The following is an 18,658-nucleotide window of genomic DNA, read 5'->3' on the forward strand; positions in this document are numbered from 1 at the left end:
GCAACGATCTGACAGCAAGTAGATGAGAAACCAGGGCTGAAGTCCTGCTGGAGTGATGAGCTGAAGAGTGTCAGGTGTGCAGACAATCAGGCTGGTGTGCAGGTGATTGGCTGCTGAGAGAGAGGGGAGAGCCACGCCCACAGACAAGGGAAGACAGCAGACACAGAGAAGGAAATAAAGGAAAACAGGGACTTTGTGAAGTAACTAAAGCTGTCAAGTACAAGTGTGAAACAGATTTAAATCTAAATTTACAGACTCATGTTTCAGTTTGTGCAGCAACCTTTATTATGACAAAAATATGAGAACTAATGTACAGAGCAGCATCATTAAATATGATTTGAAGGTGTTCACAGAGGTCTGGTAGCAGTAAATACGCTCAGTGTCTCTCAGTGAGTGTGAGCCGGCGATGAACAGATGAATGTGTGTTGAGTTTCGGGGGAGCAGCTCGTAGAAATCCAGCTTCGGGGGTTTTCGACCAGCACGCAGTCCGAGCCCTTGTCGGACTCACCGCGGCCCGCCGGCGCCCCCCTCAGTCTGGAGAAGGACACCGACCGACCGTCGGCCCACGTCCAGCGACCCGGACCTCCAGACAGACCTGACACACATGAAGAAGAGTTACTGCTGATGAAGATCCAGGTAAAGGTTTGACGCCCAGTTCTAACAGACAGAGGGACTCATGCAGGAACATTTTCATTAGAGGTGAAACTAAATGTTGTAATTCTCTTGTTCATGCTGTTTAAAACAAATCTATATGTACAAGTTGTTCTGTATTGAGGCCTGTGATGGTAAAAATGTGTTTTTTGTGGAGAAGTTTTTCTGGTTGTTGCATGTTGGATTTCTCACTCAGGTGTTGAGCTTGTTGTGATGAAAGCCGTCACTCACCGATCCAAAATGGCTTCCGCCCTGCAAACTTCCACAGCCAGGTCATGTCTCTCTTGGAGCGCACGCTGGTCAGACTGCTGTTAAACCTGTCACACACATGTTAGCATGAGAGTCACACAAACACACGTCTAGAATCTGAACTAAGCCTTTAAAACACCAAAGTCAGACAGTAACACAACAAATGAAGGCAGTAGACCAGCAGTTCCTGCAAATTAATGATTTTGTCAATGGAGTTTGGTGGCTTTGGAAAGAGCGAGATGACAAGTAATTTAACTTCAGTTCCCTGTTGGAAAAGGCTGTCTGACTGCAAGGATCATTTGTGCAACCTGTGTAATTATCCTGTGACATATTTGCCAATATTTAAATATCCTGTGCAACTCATTCTCTGTGCAATTATCCTTTTCACAAGGAAAAAATGTTGCTCTTTTTCTCTATAATTATACTGCACACCCTGTGCATGATTACACTGTACAAAGAAAAGGTGTATATAATGCACATAGTTTTTTATTTTATTTTCTATTTGTGTTTTTATGAATCACTTGCTCTTTTTCTACCATGTTTTTGACTCTTGAGCGGCTGTAACGTGTAAATTTCTCCAGCCTGGGAAATGCTGGACAATCAATAAGAGAATTAGCTGCAGAAACATGAGTTTCCTTTAAGTGTCTGGATGATGTGTTTTCTTGTTATTTACAGCAGTGAGCAGGTTCTCTCTGCACTCGCCCAGCTGGCCACAGACGAGCTGAGGATGTAACAGCGTCTCCTGTAGTGAGTCCAACCGTCTGCACAGGAGCTGCTCACTGACTTCCCCGTCTGAGGAGACAAAGACACAAATATCACAACAGAAACAACCAGCTGTCCAAAATGTCTTCATCTTCCTTTAGTGATTTATAAATTGTGTGGACTGTTTCTGACCTGCAGACTAGTTAATGAGTCTAAATTAAATTAACCAGAACTAGTCATCAGGGACGTCTGTGTGTGTGTGTGTGTGTGTGTGTGTAAGTGTGTGTGTGTGTGTGTGTGTGTGTAAGTGTGTGTGTGTGTACCTTGCGCTGGCGGAGCTCCGGGTGGTGTCTGGGCTCTGGATGATCCATCTGAGGAGGATCTCCGACTGGGAGCTCCTGCAGGAGGCGACTGTGAGACGAGCGGCTCCATCCGACGTCACCCGGCTTCAGCTCCTCCAGCCGGAGAGGAGTCAGACTGTGGAACTGATGGAGGAGGAGAACCAGGCACACGTTAACACTGTGTGTGTGTGTGTGTGTGTGTGTGTGTGTGTGTGTGTGTGTGTGTGTGTGTGTGCATGTTTAACTGTGGACGTAGTTGCAGTGAGTCTCACCGTCCAGACTTTGTCCTCTGACCTCCTCTCTCCTGACAGATGGACCTGAACATCAGCAGAACGTCAAACAGTAAAATATCATCTTTGTACTTTAGATTCACACTGAAAAAAATTTAATTGCAAAATTTTTATAAGACAGTGTAAATTTTCTTACACAGATGTATGCAGGAAAGTGTTTGTCTGGTACAGTGAGTGATAATTTCACATTTTGTTTCATGTAATCCAGGGGTCTGCAGCATTTTTCAAGGCAACATACAGCAAAAACTATTGTTTTGAGCCCGACTCAAACTTTTTTACTTTTGAAATGAACTATAAAAGTTTTGTGAGCCTATAATCTTTAGCTGAGATGATTTACTTTTCTTGAATCTTGAGATTTAGAAATAATAAAAAAAAAACAATCAAAAAATAGGTCAAAGAGAGCTGTCAGTATTTTGGTGCCTGAAAATTAAATGGTTTTAATTGAAAATCTAAAAATTCATTTCAACATCATTGACTTGCACTTAAAGACATGAACTCAACCCTTCTTCTTTTTTCAGTTTCTAAAACTTAAAGATTTAACTTTATCTAAAGAAAAGTAAATTCTTTAACCAAAGATCAGCATTTGGTAAAACTTTTTCAGAACTTTGTGTTCGGCTTGAAGTTTTGATTTTTCATAACTTTTTTGTTTTTACAGTGAAACACCTATAACTATGACAAATGAGAATTAAAATGTAAAAATTAAAGTTTGGGCACTGCTGCTTAATCAGTACAACAAACCTTCAGTCCTCCATGTCTGGCCCTGTGTCCAGTGCTGCCAGTGCTCCCAGTGGTCCCAGAGATCCCAGTGATCCCAGTGGTCCCAGTGATCCCAGTGATCCCAGTGCCTGTCTGCCTGCTGTGGTGGTGGATGTGGCTGTAGCTGGGGGCCGCCTGGTCCTGTGGCTCCCCGTCTCCGTAGTCCAGGTCGGGCCGGCGGTTGGGGACGTCCCCTCTGGGAGGGTGAGGCTGGTTCTCCCACAGCAGCTCCGCCTCGATGTCCGTGACCGGGTCCTCCTCCTCCGACCTGGGGGGGTCAGGGAGGCGAGGAGGAGCTGGAAGTCGCTTCTCATCGTCCTCCACCCTCAGGTCATCTGGATCACATCTTCCTGATAGACAGACAGAGGAGACTTTATTTTTCTCTGATTTGTGATCTTAGGAGGGATGCTAATTATTCTCATTTTCATTAAAAACATCATTATTGTGTGCAACAATATTTAACTTAAAATGGTGACTTGACACACATTTTGTACTTTGCATCTCCTGCGATATGAGAATTGCCATAGATCATATTGTGATTTTGATAAAATTTAGATTAATTGTTCAGCCCTGATTCAAACATTAACATGACAATTTTATTTTATTTTATTTCTTTTTTTTGCTCTGATAATTCTTTGATTTTGAACAGTAGTCGTAGTATTGACTGCGTGATTCGAACCCTGTCTGATCTGTCAGGACACACTTTGGTGGTTGATTATATTTATATTATATATTATATATATTTATACTGGAAAACACTGTTGTCCACATTCATCACTGTGACACTGAAACATGGGAAAATAAAGTCCAGGTAGAAAAATACTGAAGTGTGGTCTTTACCTTTTTGGTATGAAAACAGCTGTACAGAAACGTTCACATCATTATTTTACCTCCTCTGGGGTCGATGATCTCGACACTAGCAGAGGTCCTCTGTCCCAGGACGGCGTTTTTGGGGTTTTTCAGGGTGACAGTGAAGGTCTCGTGGTTTTCCTCCAGGCCATCGTCTATCAGGTAAATGTTCCAGGTTTTCACACTGACTCCTGAACAACAGACAGAGAGACGGGAGGGAAAAAATTCAAACCAGGCTGCTTTTTGTTTAGTGGGAGAATCCAGAGCTTTAACATCAGAACTTATCATGTACTGATCAACACTGCAAAGGAGCACATCTGGGAGCCGAGCCATTATCCTGCTGTGAACCAGCACAATACTGGTTTATCCAAAAAACAGGTGGATTTGCTAAATTAAAGGGATAGTTTGGATTATTTGAAGTGTGGTTGTATGAGGTTCTTCTCCACAGTCAGTGTGTTACCAAGATCTAACAGAGTCGCCCTGACAGTGTTGAAAAAATCAGAATAAACCTGAACAGAGTCCAATAAAGTCTCACCTGGATCAAACTGGATCAGACCGGCGGTGCTGTGAGTGAAATCTCTGCTGGGTTTGGCCGATCCTTCCTCCACCTGTGCACAAAGGAAACAAACACTGAACGCCGACTCGTAATAAACATCAGGAGAAAACAGCAGAGGATGGCGTCAGTCACTGTCATACCTGGATACCGACGTACGCCGGGTCCACGCTCTTCCCGCTGCGCTGGATCTGTATCTGAAGGGTCCCTGCCGTCTCACAGGTTCTGTAGCAGGTCGCCGACAGCTCCACCCGAGACCAGGACAGCTCCAGTCTGCAGGAGAGACGGATCAGTCCTGAACACAACACGTCCACACTGCTGTGGATCACACGTCTAGTTTGGATGTTTCTTTGCTACAAAGGGACAAAGACGCTGGTGCATTACCAAGTGATTAAAATCCCAACTATTAAAGTAATTAAAATCAAACTACTAAATATATTTACTCAAGTACTGGGGCTGTCTGTGTGACTAGAAGAGTCTCAGTGGACTGAGGACTTAACAGGACTTAACAGGACCAGACACTGGACCGAGGTGTCCACATACTTTTTGCACTATTGTGTAACATCACAATCAATATGAAACAATTAAATATTAGTGTTATAATCCTCACTAACTGAACCAGGTCGCAGTTCTGGTTCCTGTATCAGTCCATCTTTCTACAAACCTACATCTCAGGCAGCGCCGTGTTTCCTGCCGGGTCGACGAGGCGGAACTGGAAACTGTCGGCCGTCACCTCCATGTCGGCCGGAAGGACAAAGAGGACGGCTCGCTGGTCGACGTCCCGCTGCGTGAAACGACCTTTGATGTACGCTCCTGGCAGGACAGGACGACAGAGTCAGAGGTTTTCTATATGTCCAGTGATGTCATCAGTTACTAGCAGGCAGCCCACCTGTGAGCGCGTTCTCCAGGTATCCAAAGTGTGGCGGCCTGCTGATGGAGAACTCCAGCTCCTCTGTGGGGCTGTCGGGGTCGGAGGCCTGCAGGTGTTTAGAGGTGATGAAGATGCCGTAACGCCCGCCGCCCAGATCCACCACAGTGCTGGGACTGCGCCTGGTGGTCAGACTGGGAGGCGTCCGGTCCACGTGATCCACCTGAACGCAGCAGGAGAGAGTCAGTAAAAACAGTCAGTGCAGGAGGAACAGAGGAGATCTGGAGGGAAGAAATGAGGAGGGTCGGTGACTACATCTACATCCACAGCTGTCAGTGGTGACGTGTCAGGTCACTGCTCACTATTGATTATCTGTTCCATAAGAAGACGTGAATGATGGACAGATTTCAGTCATGATGAGCTGTAAAGTGATGACTGTCTCTAACTGTCAGATATTTCTCTTATATTTCTGTTCCTATTGTTTTGTCCACCAGCTGCACTGCATGAATACAGACAGAGACTAGAGACAGATAAATGGAACGCTCCCTCTGCTGGATGTTTGGTGGCAGAAAGTCAAAGGTCACTTTGAGAGTCACAGAGGTGCAGTTCTGTTGTTTGTCCACTGGATGTCGCTGCTGTCATGTGAAAATAATCAACAAAAACTGAACATCACAACTATTTAACCTGACATTTACATCTGATTTAAGTTTCTCTGTTCCCTTTTCAGCAGGTTTTTTTCTCCTGTTCATTTTTATTCTACTAATATTAACTATTTTACTAATTATTATTATTATTATTATTATTATTATTATTATTATTATTATTCTACAGCTAATTTTTCTGATTCAGCTTCATTTATTCTGGTTTGTTTATGTTGAATTAAACGCTGAAACATTAAGTTATTTATGAAGCAAAAACACAAAATAGTTTCTGACTCCAAATGTAAAGATAAGCTGCCTAATAACATCTCAGTGAACTGGATCTTTTTGGGTTTTGGGCTGAAAAAAAAAATCAGGAACACAAAATAAAACAAAGCAAAACACAAAACCACAAACAAAACAAAACAAAACACACACAAAAGACAAAAAAATCCAACACAAAATCACGCAAACACCCTAACACAAACAAACAGAAACGTCTAAACAAACATTTGAAGATGACTCTATTTCCACAATTTTCTACCATCTTATGAACAAGATCATTTTTAGATTACTGCACAAATATTCACACGTCCTCTGAAGAAAACGTTCCACGATGCTGCACTGAACTGAAGAGTTCATTTAAATGACACATTAATATTTTTCTATATTTTATTGTATTGTATATTATTTATTTCTGTTTTGTTTTTATCTAATTCTCAACTTCTCAGTTTATTAACCCACCTGGCAAAAAAAACAAAACAAAAAAAACAAACTGATCCTGATGAAAATAATTGTCAGTTGGAGCCACAAATGAAAATATAGTAAAATAATAATAAAAGTTCAATGTTGTGTGACAGAAACGCCAATTTTAAAACTACATTTACAAAAAATAAATAGATTCAACAGAACCTAATTTATCCCTTTATGACTCTTTTTTTTAATTTTTACATTTAAACAACAGACTTTTACTTCAATGAATTTTTTGTTGCAGTTTTCAATATATTTTTTTAAAACTTACAGTAGATTTATGTTTGCAGACAGAAATAACCTGATTTCTCTTTTTTCTTCTGAGACTTTAGTGACTTTAAAAAGCAGTTTTATCCCCAGAGTGATGAACTGTCAGCTGTCAAATATTCATGAAGCCTTCAAACACTCACACAAACATTTAAACACAATTAAACTAAAATAAAACACACACACACACACACACACACACACACACACACACACACACACACACAGAGTGTCCAATCACAAACAGCCTCCAGTCTCTCAGAGGCTCGGGACAGTCGGTCCGGCCAGTGTGTTAGCCACCTGGCTGCCTCTCTCTCTCTGTGTGTGTGTGTGTGTGTGTGTGTGTGTGTGTCTCAGAGCAGGTAGCATGCGATGGTGGGGGGTGAAGTTGGTGTTCGGGGGGGTTTGGTCTCAGCTCACCTGCTGCTCTCCGCTTCAAATATTTATCCGAGAGCTTCAGTCGTCGACAGCAGCTCGACTGACGTCAGCAACATGATCTAAACCTGCAGCCGCTCATTTAGCAGCACAATGTAACTCTGAATTTATTTAAATATCATCTGACAACATTACGAAAGGATCACTGCAGACATAAATCTTCGTGTTAAAGTGTAAGATGGGGGAGAGACACAAGACTCCATTTTTGGGCCGTCCCTGATTTTTTTCAGTTATATTTGACCGTCCAATATGAACATTCAAAGATTCATTCTTTCTTTTTTTTCAGTTCAGTGCAATAATTTCCTATAATGTTTTTGGTGAGTTTTATCTTGTTTCTGTTTGAATAAAGCTGATAATGATGATGTTGTTAAAATTATAGTTTTTCAAAGGGAGTTTGGTGAGTTTGATCTGGTAACTGTTTCTGTTTAAACCAAACATCTCTTCCCCTTTAAAAAAAAATCTCTCTGACTGTAGTGATCCTTTCCATAATGTTGTCAGACAATAACAAGAACAATGTGAGACTGTCAGAGACAGAAACAAGCGTCAGCTGTCCTGCGCTCCGCGGTGCGCTCTGGTGACGTGTCTGACATCGTCTGTCCTGCGCTCCGCGGTGCGCTCTGGTGACGTGTCTGACATCGGCTGTCCTGCGCTCCGCGGTGCGCTCTGGTGAAGTGTCTGACGTCGGCTGTCCTGCGCTCCGCGGTGCGCTCTGGTGACGTGTCTGACATCAGCAGTCCTGCGCTCCGCGGTGCGCTCTGGTGAAGTGTCTGACAGCGTGTTAGCTGCGCTTCGTTTCTATCACTCTTCTCTGCTTCCATCACAGTTATTTTGTGGGTTGTGGTAATTCAGAGACTCGGTTTGTAAAGTTTACAGCCTGATGATGTTGCACTGATCTGTGTACGATGATGCAGATAAAAAGCAACTGAAGCATGTTGGTCACCAGGAGATTTTTTTTTTTTTAAACGTTCTCTCTTTGCGTTTTTGTGAGTTTCTGTCAGTTTTATCCTGTAACTGTGATGCACACTGACCGACTGCTCGACTGGAAGAGCCTCAGTCGATTGACGAGTCTCTGACTGATGATTCAAATCTGCAGCTATGAGGGGAGCAGCCCACCTTCATATACAGACATGAAACTTTGTTGTCAGCTTCTATTATATTATTATTATTAGTAGAAGTATTTTATTTCTTATATATACTTTCTTTCCTGCATTCTGGAGACTTTAAAGACGATGTCTGCTGATGACCTATAACTGACATTTATTAGCTGGGAAACACAGTGGGACTACAGCATTTAATCTTAAAGGGATAGTTCACCCAAAAATGAAATTTCATTATCTACTCACCCTCATGCTGACTGAAGGTCAGGTTTAGTTTTTTACAAAACATGAAAATAGCGTTGCAGAATCCCTCAAACAAGGTGCTTTAGCATCATTTGACAGATTTTCTTTTACTTTGCACATAAATCAGTTCAGGACAGTTTGGTTTCAGACAGGTTGTGTGTTACCTGTTGTGTGTGCTGCTCACCTGTATGTTGAAGACAGCAGGCTCCTCCCTCAGCTGTCCAAACTCCAGGTATCCTCTGTTGTTCCCATCACTTGGCAGGAAGTAGAACCTGTCGATCTCCGCCGGGCTACCCGGGTCATGCTGGTAGGCCAGGTTCAGCTCGTCGACGTCCGTCTGTGTGAAGCTCAGCGGCGGCAACAGCGGGACTCCCCTCAGCAGCAGTTTACCGTAGCGTGGCAGCTGCGTGATGACAAAGCTCAGGTTGGTGGCGCCGGTGTCGGGGTCAGTGAGCTGTAGCTGCTCGGCAGTGACGGTCACCGTGGAGCCGTCCTGCAGCCGCAGCCCCGTGTTGAGGTGGAGGGTCGGCGGGATACGGTCGCCGTGCTCGATGGTGAAGTGGAGGGAACCGCTGCGGGACGAGTCGCCGTTAGTGACGACAAAACTGTGAATGAGAAAGTTTAGATCAGAGATCGAACCAGCTGTTTAAGAATCTGTCATTAGGTTTCTGTGGAAAGCCTCCGAAGTAAATTTAGTTTTTTGTGCAGTGATCACTGAGGCCTTCTCACCGTTTCCACCACAACTGAATTATTCACATGCACGATGCAGATTTTTACACAAAAACTACACAAAGAAGATCAACTTCTGCTGCACATAATTTCCTTGTCTGTAACCACCGTCACATTAGGGCTGAACAATTAATTGAAACTTTAGCGAAATCACAATATGATCTACTGCAATTTTTAAATCACAGGAGGTGGAATATTTGATAAAACCCGATTTTTGTTTGTCAGATTATTGAGGTGCTGCAGAGACGTGCTGGTCGACCCATCAGATTAGTTCTTCAGTCCATAAAATGTCAGAAAATGCTGATCAGTGTTTCCCAAAGTCCAAGATGACGTCCTCAAAAGATATTCAGAAAGTAAAGAAATCAGAAAAGTTTCACATTTAAGGCGCTGAAATCAGAGAATTTGGACAATTTTCTTTAAATTAAAAAATAAAAGATCCAAACTAATTAATTGATTATCAAAACAATTATTTCATACTTAACAACTAATCGATTAATGAACAAATCATTGCAGGTCTACATCGTTTGGTGCAAAAATCAGACCTTTAATATGTTTTTCAATGCAAATGAGAATAAGGATGTAAAGATGGTTGTTCCCTCTAATGTCACAAATCATATCACAACTGAAACATCAGTCAACATTATCACAATTACATATCTATCAAAATCGTTCAGCCCTAAGGTAAGGTTCTTGTTTTCTCTACTCGTTGTATGAGTTTCCTGTTATCATTTTTTGTTTTTCTTAAATTATGTTAGTGCGAGTTTTGATTAGTATTTTATTTGTCTTTGTTTTTTTTTCCTTAAAGGAGGGGAGGTCGCTTGTATAAGTCTGAGGCTTCCTGACTTCTCCTGACATATTTACTTACTTATTCTCTTTCATTGTTGTATTTTATTGCAGTTTTATATGTCTGTAAATAAAAAATAAAATAAATAATGATGAGTGTCTCCATGTGCAGTTTGATTATGAAATATTTAATTAATCTGATGAGTTTCTCTCGAGTAAAACTGACAGCAGCTTCAGTCATCAATCACTCAGAATGACCTCTTTTTATTCAGACACACACACACACACACACACACACACACACACACACACACACACACACACACACACTGCAGTGACAATTGACAGCGCACTGGACCTGAGAAATGAGCTCTCTCTCTCTCTCTCTGTGTGTGTGTGTGTGTGTGTGTGTGTGCGCGTGTGTGTGTGTGTTTTGTCGTCCTCTCAGCTCTCTGCCAACACAATCTGCCTCTCAGCCCTGCAGCCCTGCAGCTGACAAACTGCCCCGGGCCTCCGCACACCGGCCACCACACACACACACACACACACACACACACACACACACACACACACACACACACACACACACACACAGAGGCAGGTCCTGGTGTAACATCTGGCTCCGATGTCGGCCATATTTGCCCAGGGACGGCCGTCTGTGGCCGGCTCTCTGGCCGCCATCACCGTGCCAACGCTGTTGTTATTCTCATAATAATGCCCATTCATCATCCGCTGTCACGGCAACACAACACACATACACACACTCATGATGCACAGGTGTGTGTTCTTCAGAGGAGGTCCTGATACACACACACTTCAAATGATTTTATCTTATTTTCACTCATTTAAAACAAAGATTTACAGACATTATGATCTGACCTCGAACACATCGCCAGTCACTCAAACTCCTCATTCAAAACTTTGATTTTCTTTTTTCAAGAACAATAAAAAGATAAAATCATCACCTCTGCTGGAGTTCAGAGACTCCATGATGTTCAGATTTCATCTCACATTATAAAAGAGTGTAGATTAAAGTTAAATATTGTTTATTTTATCTGTTTGTCCTGTAAATCAATCATGGGACTGTTCATAAATAAGAATTTGTTCTTAATGACTCACCTGGTTAAATAAAGATAAATTAAAAACAGATCAAATAAAAAAGTAACAGTGAGCCTCATTCACAAACGTACTGTTCGTACTCTGGGAACAAATGAAGAACCGCCCCAGACCGATGAGAACGCACAAATGATGAAGACCTGACCGTCTTAGAAAATGTTGAAATACACCTTTAAATTAAATGCACTGATTATTGAAAAAAAAAAAAAGTTGACAAAAGTGTTTTTATTGTTGATTTATTGTGTTTTATTCTATTTCAGTTCACTTTTATTTCATTTTTCTTGATTTTATGTGATGATGAACTGTTTTTTTTTCTGTTTAACACTTTGCGTTTGTGCTTGTGAAAGGTTTCACCCAGAACCTCCTGTGAGAGGTTCTAAAGGAGAACCCATCTATGCTACAATGATGCCACGCAGAGCCCTCCCTGAGGGTTCTATCAAGAATCTACACACAGGGTTTTCCCAGGATGTTCTGCCAAGAACCTTCTTATATTTGAAGGGATTTATGTAGTACTGTACCGGGGGATTACTAACAAGAACCTTATTAGTAGTTTTTAGTTTTTTTTAGAACCCATCCAGGGTATTTCTACCAAGGACCTTTTTATATTTCAAGGGTTTTATCTAAAAACCACTGAGAACAATTTAACATTATGATACAAAGAACCCTTGACAAAAGACAAGAGTTCTTCAGGATTTCAACAATCTTTGAAGAACTCTTTCTTCCACAACAAGGTTCTCTGGATGAAAAACATCTTTAATTGAACCCTTAGTCTTACAGAGAACCAAATGGTTCTGGGTGGAACCTGAACCCTTCAGGGAGAACCCTTATTTCTAAGAGTGAAGAGCTGAAAGCATGAAGGATGAGGAGGCCGTGACCCGAAAACTAACAGAAATGTCTCGTTTGACTGGAGCTCCTTTAATGATGTCATCTCGCCGTGTCCTCCCTGCATCTCCACCTGCTGTCTGCCTGTCTGTGTCTCTGTCCGTCTGTCTCTCTGCCTGTCTGTCTGTCTCTCTGTCTGTCTGTCTCTCTGCCTGTCTGTCTGTCAGTTTGTCTCTCTGTCCATCTGTCTCTCTGTCTGTCTGTCCGTCTGTCTGTCTGTCAGTCTGTCTCTCTGTCCGTCTGTCTCTCTGCCTGTCTGTCAGTCAGTCTCTCTGTCTCTCTGTCTGTCTGTCTCTCTGCCTGTCTGTCTGTCAGTCTCTCTGTCTGTCTGTCTCTCTGCCTGTCTGTCTGTCAGTCTCTCTGTCAGTTTGTCTCTCTGTCCGTCTATCTCTCTGTCTGTCTCTCTTTCTGTCTGTCTGTCTCTCTGCCTGTCTCTCTGTCCGTCTGTCTCTCTGCCTGTCTGTCTGTCTGTCTGTCTCTCTGCCTGTCTCTCTGCCTGTCTGTCTGTCAGTCTGTTGGCTGTGATCTGACCGTTCTCTGAGAGCCAGATAGCCAGCCGGTCGGGGCAGCAGAGGTCTGGGTGACAAACCCGGGGTCTGCACGCACTCCAGGTCACACACACCCCAACACTCCCCTCCTCCTCCTCCTCCTCCTCCTCCCCCTCCTCCTCCTCCCCCTCCTCCTCCTCCTCCTCCTCCTCCTCCTCCTCCCCTCTTTAAAACCCTGCCGCTGCCAAATTGGCTGGAAAAGCAGATAAACACACTGCAGCAGAGAAAGCCTCTCGTCTCCCGACGCTTTTTTCTCTCTCGTCTCGGTGCCCAGTTTTTCTTTCGTCGGCCAAATGTTGTGTGTGATAGTTTTTTTGGGGCGCGTTTGCTGACAGAAATATCCTCCGCTCACAATATGTAGGCAGATAATTTGCCATTTATTCTCCTGATGTGTGCAGAATTTCATGCTGCGCTGCAAAATAGCTTCACTTAACTGAGAGGGCCAAAGTCAAAGAGCACAGCTGCTCGACATGTTTGGTTCTCACACGCTGGATCTGCTCAAATCAAAATGTTAAATGTGCTCAAATGATTCTTTTCTTTTCTTTATTTTTTCTATTTGACTTTTATTTTAACCAGGATGCTCTCTTATAATTATATTATGATTATTTCATGTGAATACTGTTTTGTGTGTCCTGACCTCAAGGAGTCGGTGTCTTCGTGGTGGTTGTTGTCATGCGTGTAACACACTCGGTGCGCGGCCACGTCCAGCTGTGTGAAGGTGGTCAGCGGGACTCCAGGCTGATGGACGGCGTGGACGAGGCCGTGTCGGGGCGGTACCGACACCGTGTAGACCAGTTCCTCTGGACGACCGGCCGAGTCCGACGCCAGCAGGATGTCGGTGTTCAGGACGACCCGCTGGCCCTCCGTCAGACGCACCGCCTTCGTCAGCAGCATCAAGTCACCTGGAGGAAGACGAGAGGGAAACGGTCACAACGCTGCAGCGAGGAGGGAACATTTATGGTTTATTAAGAGATGAAGCAGCTTTAGCTGCTAACCTCCATTTTCCTATTTCTGAAGTAGCTGTGTGAACCACTAACATTAACTACACAGGACAAGTGCCGATATTAGACCACTAACTACACAAACCACCGCTAATGTTAGCTACACAGACTGACTGCTAACATTAGCTACACATGCTAATGTACTTCTAGTACTGCTAAATGTTCAGAATTACTCCTATTGATCAAAATGTACATTCACACATAACAAATAAAGGAACAAATAGATAAGCAATTAATCAATGAACATAAAAAAAATATATGATGCCAAACAATTTAAGCATATTTGGTACTGAGGTAATCCAAAAGTAACAGAAAGTACTCAAGTAACATTACTTTGATATTGTGATGCTTGGATTAGGATACTGACCACATTAGTAAGTATATCAGAGTAATTTTTAAAGTAACCTTCCAAACTCTGATGTCACATCTGTGATGCTGAAGGTACAAACAGGTTTTGGAGAGACATGTGCTGCCATCCAGACGTCTTCTTCAGAGACGTCCCTGATTATTTGAGTGAGACGATTCAGAGACGGACGTGTTCCAACAGTGTGTCTTCGTAGTAAAAGAGTTCAGGTACTAGACTGACCTGCCTGCAGTCCAGACCTGTCTCCCACTGAAAATGTGTGGTGCATTATGAAGCACAAAATACGACAACAGAGATCTACATCTACAACCCAGATTTGTCTTTACAGCAGTGAAACTGTATGAAAGTCCCTTTAACCCCTTTAACAAGATAACTGAGAAAATTTAAGTAAACAAAGATTAAATGAAGATTAAATCTGATCTGCCCCTTTAAACTACAAATAAAAGTATGTTTTTTATCCTGTAAATGGCTTTGTTGACTTACAAAAGTTAAAGTTAGCAAGCTAAAAAATAATAATAAAATAGAAAAAACATTACAGAACAGGTCTCAGTTTTTTGGAACATTCTTGGAGGAGACGGAGGAGGAGAACCCAGAGGAGACGAGCCAACGCCCCTCCACAGCTGCTCCACCTCCCCTCCGTTAATTATTCACCGGCTGAGGAGGTCGGCCGTTTCTCACCTCGGCTCCTCCAGGATCACAGGGCCCGGAGCCAGAAGGGCCGAGGCCTCGTCGCACCGTGTTCACCCGACTGGCAAAGCTGGCACGGCAGGGAGGGGGACGGAGAGGTGGGGGGCGCTCAATAATACATGAACCACGACCGACCAGAGGGACCGGAGACGGACCAGAGAGGGACCAGAGAGTGTGTGAAGGTCCACAGTCAGAGTGTGTGAGAACATCTAGCTCTAGTAAGCTAACGTTTGCTAGCTGGAATTCGTAGCTTGTGTTCAAGCAGACAAAGACAAAGTTAAATTCATTCCCCACGTGTGCTCTTTGTCTTTCATTATTTTGAAAGACAACAAAACAGACGCCACCCTCTGTGGCGCCCTATTTACAGTTGCTAATCAATGATTGGACAGTTGCTGATTGGAGACGGGGTCAATTAAGAGTATCAGTCTAATAAATTCCAGTAGGTATGACCTCTGACCTTTCTGCACAGTGTGGACTGAGATGAAGAAGCTCTGAGGCGGCGTCTCGTTGTCCAGGTCGCTGAAGGTGAAGCGGAAGCTGTCGTGACCTTTGAACCCGGCGGCGTTGGCGGCGGCGGTGTGTGCGTACCACAGACGGTTCATCTCCACGTCTTCCTGAGTGAAGTTCTGACCAGCTGACAGCTCGGTCCATCCCGCCTCCGTCTGCGGACCAGTCACACCAATCAGAACCAGTACAACGACACTGAGTCCAGACAAACAAACTTTTAAAGAAAATGTCTGAGTCGTCACCTTCAGCTGCAGTTTTCCGAAGCGCGGTTCGGCGTTGAGGAAGTAGAACACCTGGTTTGGGGGTGTGTCCAAGTCCTCGGCCTCCAGAACCACGCTGGAGATCACCCTGCGCTCCCCAGACTTCACCTCCAGCCCCACGTTCCTGACACACCAACGAAGAAAAAACAATGCGTTACAAAAGAATCTACGCTGTAAACTTATAACTTTTAGTTCATTTGAGTCACTTTTCTGGAGTCAAGTCAATAAACCTGAACCATCAGTTCAAACTTTATTTTGTTCTGCTCAGTTTTCCAAAAGTACAAGTGAAAACTTGGACATTTCTGCTGAGAAAAAAAGAGACTAAACCTAAAAATCAGTCTTATATTATAATAAAATACACAAACGTGGAAACCTGTCATTGTCCGGTGGTGTAAACTTTCTACTTCACCTTAATTATGAGACAACTGTAGATACTTTGCACATTCAGATTTCAGGCAAAAAACATCTGATCAACACATGAAATATGATGCATTTTATCCTTTTCAGTCATCACTTATGACCCACTAGAAATGCATGTTGGTGGCACGAGATCCTACCTTTAAAGGAGCAATACGCAGCATTTGTGGACTCAGAAATGAGCTCTGCAGTCCAAATAGCAAGTTAGAGCAGATTGTGTATCAAATAGGCTGAAATCCTGTTTAATGTAATACATGATCTATGGTTGAAGTGAGCTGTTTCCCCGCATTGTTCCTGCAGGACTCCGTAGAGAAAGTCCCCAGACTCTATTAAAAAAAATCATGCAGTTTTGAGAGATGTTGTGTGAGAAGAAACTTTCTGAAACAATGTCTACAACAAATTCTTGTTCTTTGTTCTTTGTTCTTTCTTATAAAGTCGACAAATGTTACTCGTGAAGTTATTTCTTTCCTTGTGTTAAGGCCATTGTGTTCATTTGAGATCCAATCACAAGTGGTCATTTAAGAGGCATGTGGAGATGCATGTTAATATCAGGTAACAACAGGCTTCCTCTCTTAAAATAATCTACTCTTTGTCTTTTGTTATGTTTGATCGTCTTTCACTTTTTGTGACATCATTTTTTTCTTTTTTGTTCATTAGGCATTGCTTTGGTGATTATTTTACTAATATATACAGTTTTCCATTGATCGATGTATAATCTGTGTGTGTAAATGTGTAACGAAGGACAAAAGTAGAAGAATAAGAGCCTGTTATCCTGTGAATGAGGGGGACGGTTTGATACAAACAGGAAGGAGTTGAAAGTTTTTGTGAGATCAGGTTTTTCCAGCGGGATCGTGGAGATGTTGGGTGGTGGTGGTGGTGGTGGGGGTGAACATCAGAAACCGTCTGGCTGCTTCCTCACTCGTAACTAAAATCCACGCAGGAGGAGAAGCTGCCACGTTCATCCTGCAGGAACGCAAAAACAAGGAGGCCGGCATCTGCCAAGTCTCTGCGTTACTTCTGCCTCGGTGGTCTTTACAGCACCAGCTCAGCCTGTGCCAGCACACCCACCCACCCACCCACCCACCAACAACAACTGGGCTGGGGACAGGGCACGGGGGTTAGGGAGGGGGGAGGTGATGGGACGGCACGGGGAGCCCAGTGAAGGATGCAAATTCCCAATCACTCGTTCAAATGAAAATATGAAGGAGGGGGTCACAGATTTCCACCCACTGAAGCAAAGCGTCCCGCCACATGTGCACACAGGTTACCCCCCCCCCCTCCCCGTCTACTCCCCCACCTCCTCCACCCTTCTGGTCCGTGTTGACCCCCCTGACCTCGACCCCTCCTGCTGAGCCTCTCTACGCTTCAGTGTTTCACTGATATGAAAATAAACACTTGTGATAATACTTACATGAAATTATCAAATTAAAATCTAAAACAAGAAACGTATGAAGCTCTAAATGGAAACTTAAGATGCGTTCAAATGTATTTGTGTTTATCGTGTTAACGAGATGAGCCCCGACGCTTTAAAAAATATCACAAGTTATGAAAGTTTCTCAGAAAGACAGTGATTGTTGAGCCTCATTCCCAGGATGTCAGATACTGATGTTCTGAGTTGGTAAAACATCCCAGCAGCAAAATAATGAGAGAATAAGAAGGAGGGGCGAAGGTCAGGGTGATTATTTTTGTAAGACTCCATTACTTTTTGAGAAATCCTGTGAAGTAAGTTTTACTTGTTAACAGAGTATTTATACACTGTGGTATTAGTACTTTTTCTGAAGTAAACGATCTGAGTAAATGAAGTGGGACAAATGTGCAAATATTCACCAAGAAAGAAAATATAAAGACCTAATATTAGTCATTCAACAAAAAATATTTTCTGTTTTTTTCATCAGTGTGTAAACAGACGTGGACAAAGCAGAAATATCTGCATCCATGTCAGGGCCTTCAAACAACTCTGACCTAAAACCTCACAGTCACGTTTCCAAAAAGCTCATATTAACAAGCGTTAAATATTAAATCCTCACATCAGCTCTGAAGCCCACATCTGTGTGTGTGTGTGTGTGTGTGTGTGTGTGTGTGTGTGTGTGTGTGTGTGTGTGTGTGTGTGTGTGTGTGTGTGTGTGTGTGTACTTGAGCAGGCGTGGTTTCTCGTCGTTGACCGGCAGCACGGTGACCTGAGCCGTCCCCTGGACTGTGTGGACGCCATCTGTCAGCCGCAGAGCCACGGCGTCCTTCAGGGTTTCTGTGTCATCGTGCATGTACACGATCTTCATGCCTGCAGAGGGAGGAGGGGGAGGAAGAGGAGGGAGGAGAGGGGAGGGACGAAGAGCCAGGGAGGAGGAGAGCAGGTGAAAGAGAGGACAGGGAGGAAGAAGAGGAGCAGGACGGGGGAGGAGGAAGATGTATAATTAGTTATAAATACAGTGCTCCTGTTTACCTGCCAACTTTTTAAAAATCTTTTTTAATGATCTGCACATTAAATATATAAGAATTAAAACACCATTTACACTCATAATATATCCACATGTACATGTAAAACACAGTACAGGAGAGGCAGAGCACAGGAAAATACAGCGTCAATGCAAGAGAGACAAATTACAAAATGTCTTTAAATCCCCTGAGCTTATTTTCAAGGCTGTACTAAATATCATTTTTTAAAATTCAAAGGTTTA

The 18,658-nt window shown here is 43.2% G+C and overlaps 1 protein-coding gene across 1 annotated transcript in view; it reads right to left on the reverse strand.

The window, feature by feature from the left end:
• Nucleotides 1–261: 261 nt before the first annotated feature.
• The window catches only part of frem1b (Fras1 related extracellular matrix 1b), a 44,496-nt gene continuing 26,099 nt past the window's right edge, over nucleotides 262–18,658 (reverse strand). Inside the window, exons 21-36 of the mRNA XM_084723830.1 lie at nucleotides 18,117–18,261; nucleotides 15,549–15,690; nucleotides 15,257–15,461; nucleotides 13,385–13,649; nucleotides 8,874–9,294; nucleotides 5,281–5,482; nucleotides 5,060–5,204; nucleotides 4,535–4,664; nucleotides 4,374–4,446; nucleotides 3,880–4,029; nucleotides 2,972–3,339; nucleotides 2,216–2,260; nucleotides 1,926–2,087; nucleotides 1,574–1,692; nucleotides 883–968; nucleotides 262–595 (exon numbers count right to left, since the gene is read on the reverse strand). Coding sequence (XP_084579956.1) covers nucleotides 387–595; nucleotides 883–968; nucleotides 1,574–1,692; nucleotides 1,926–2,087; nucleotides 2,216–2,260; nucleotides 2,972–3,339; nucleotides 3,880–4,029; nucleotides 4,374–4,446; nucleotides 4,535–4,664; nucleotides 5,060–5,204; nucleotides 5,281–5,482; nucleotides 8,874–9,294; nucleotides 13,385–13,649; nucleotides 15,257–15,461; nucleotides 15,549–15,690; nucleotides 18,117–18,261 — 2,867 coding nt within the window. The 3' untranslated portion in view covers nucleotides 262–386. The remainder of the gene's footprint in view (nucleotides 596–882; nucleotides 969–1,573; nucleotides 1,693–1,925; nucleotides 2,088–2,215; nucleotides 2,261–2,971; nucleotides 3,340–3,879; nucleotides 4,030–4,373; nucleotides 4,447–4,534; nucleotides 4,665–5,059; nucleotides 5,205–5,280; nucleotides 5,483–8,873; nucleotides 9,295–13,384; nucleotides 13,650–15,256; nucleotides 15,462–15,548; nucleotides 15,691–18,116; nucleotides 18,262–18,658) is intronic.

The sequence above is a fragment of the Lutjanus erythropterus genome, chromosome 7, assembly GCF_056507025.1.
Source record: "Lutjanus erythropterus isolate fLutEry1 chromosome 7, fLutEry1.hap2, whole genome shotgun sequence".
NCBI classification, from domain to species: domain Eukaryota; kingdom Metazoa; phylum Chordata; class Actinopteri; order Lutjaniformes; family Lutjanidae; genus Lutjanus; species Lutjanus erythropterus.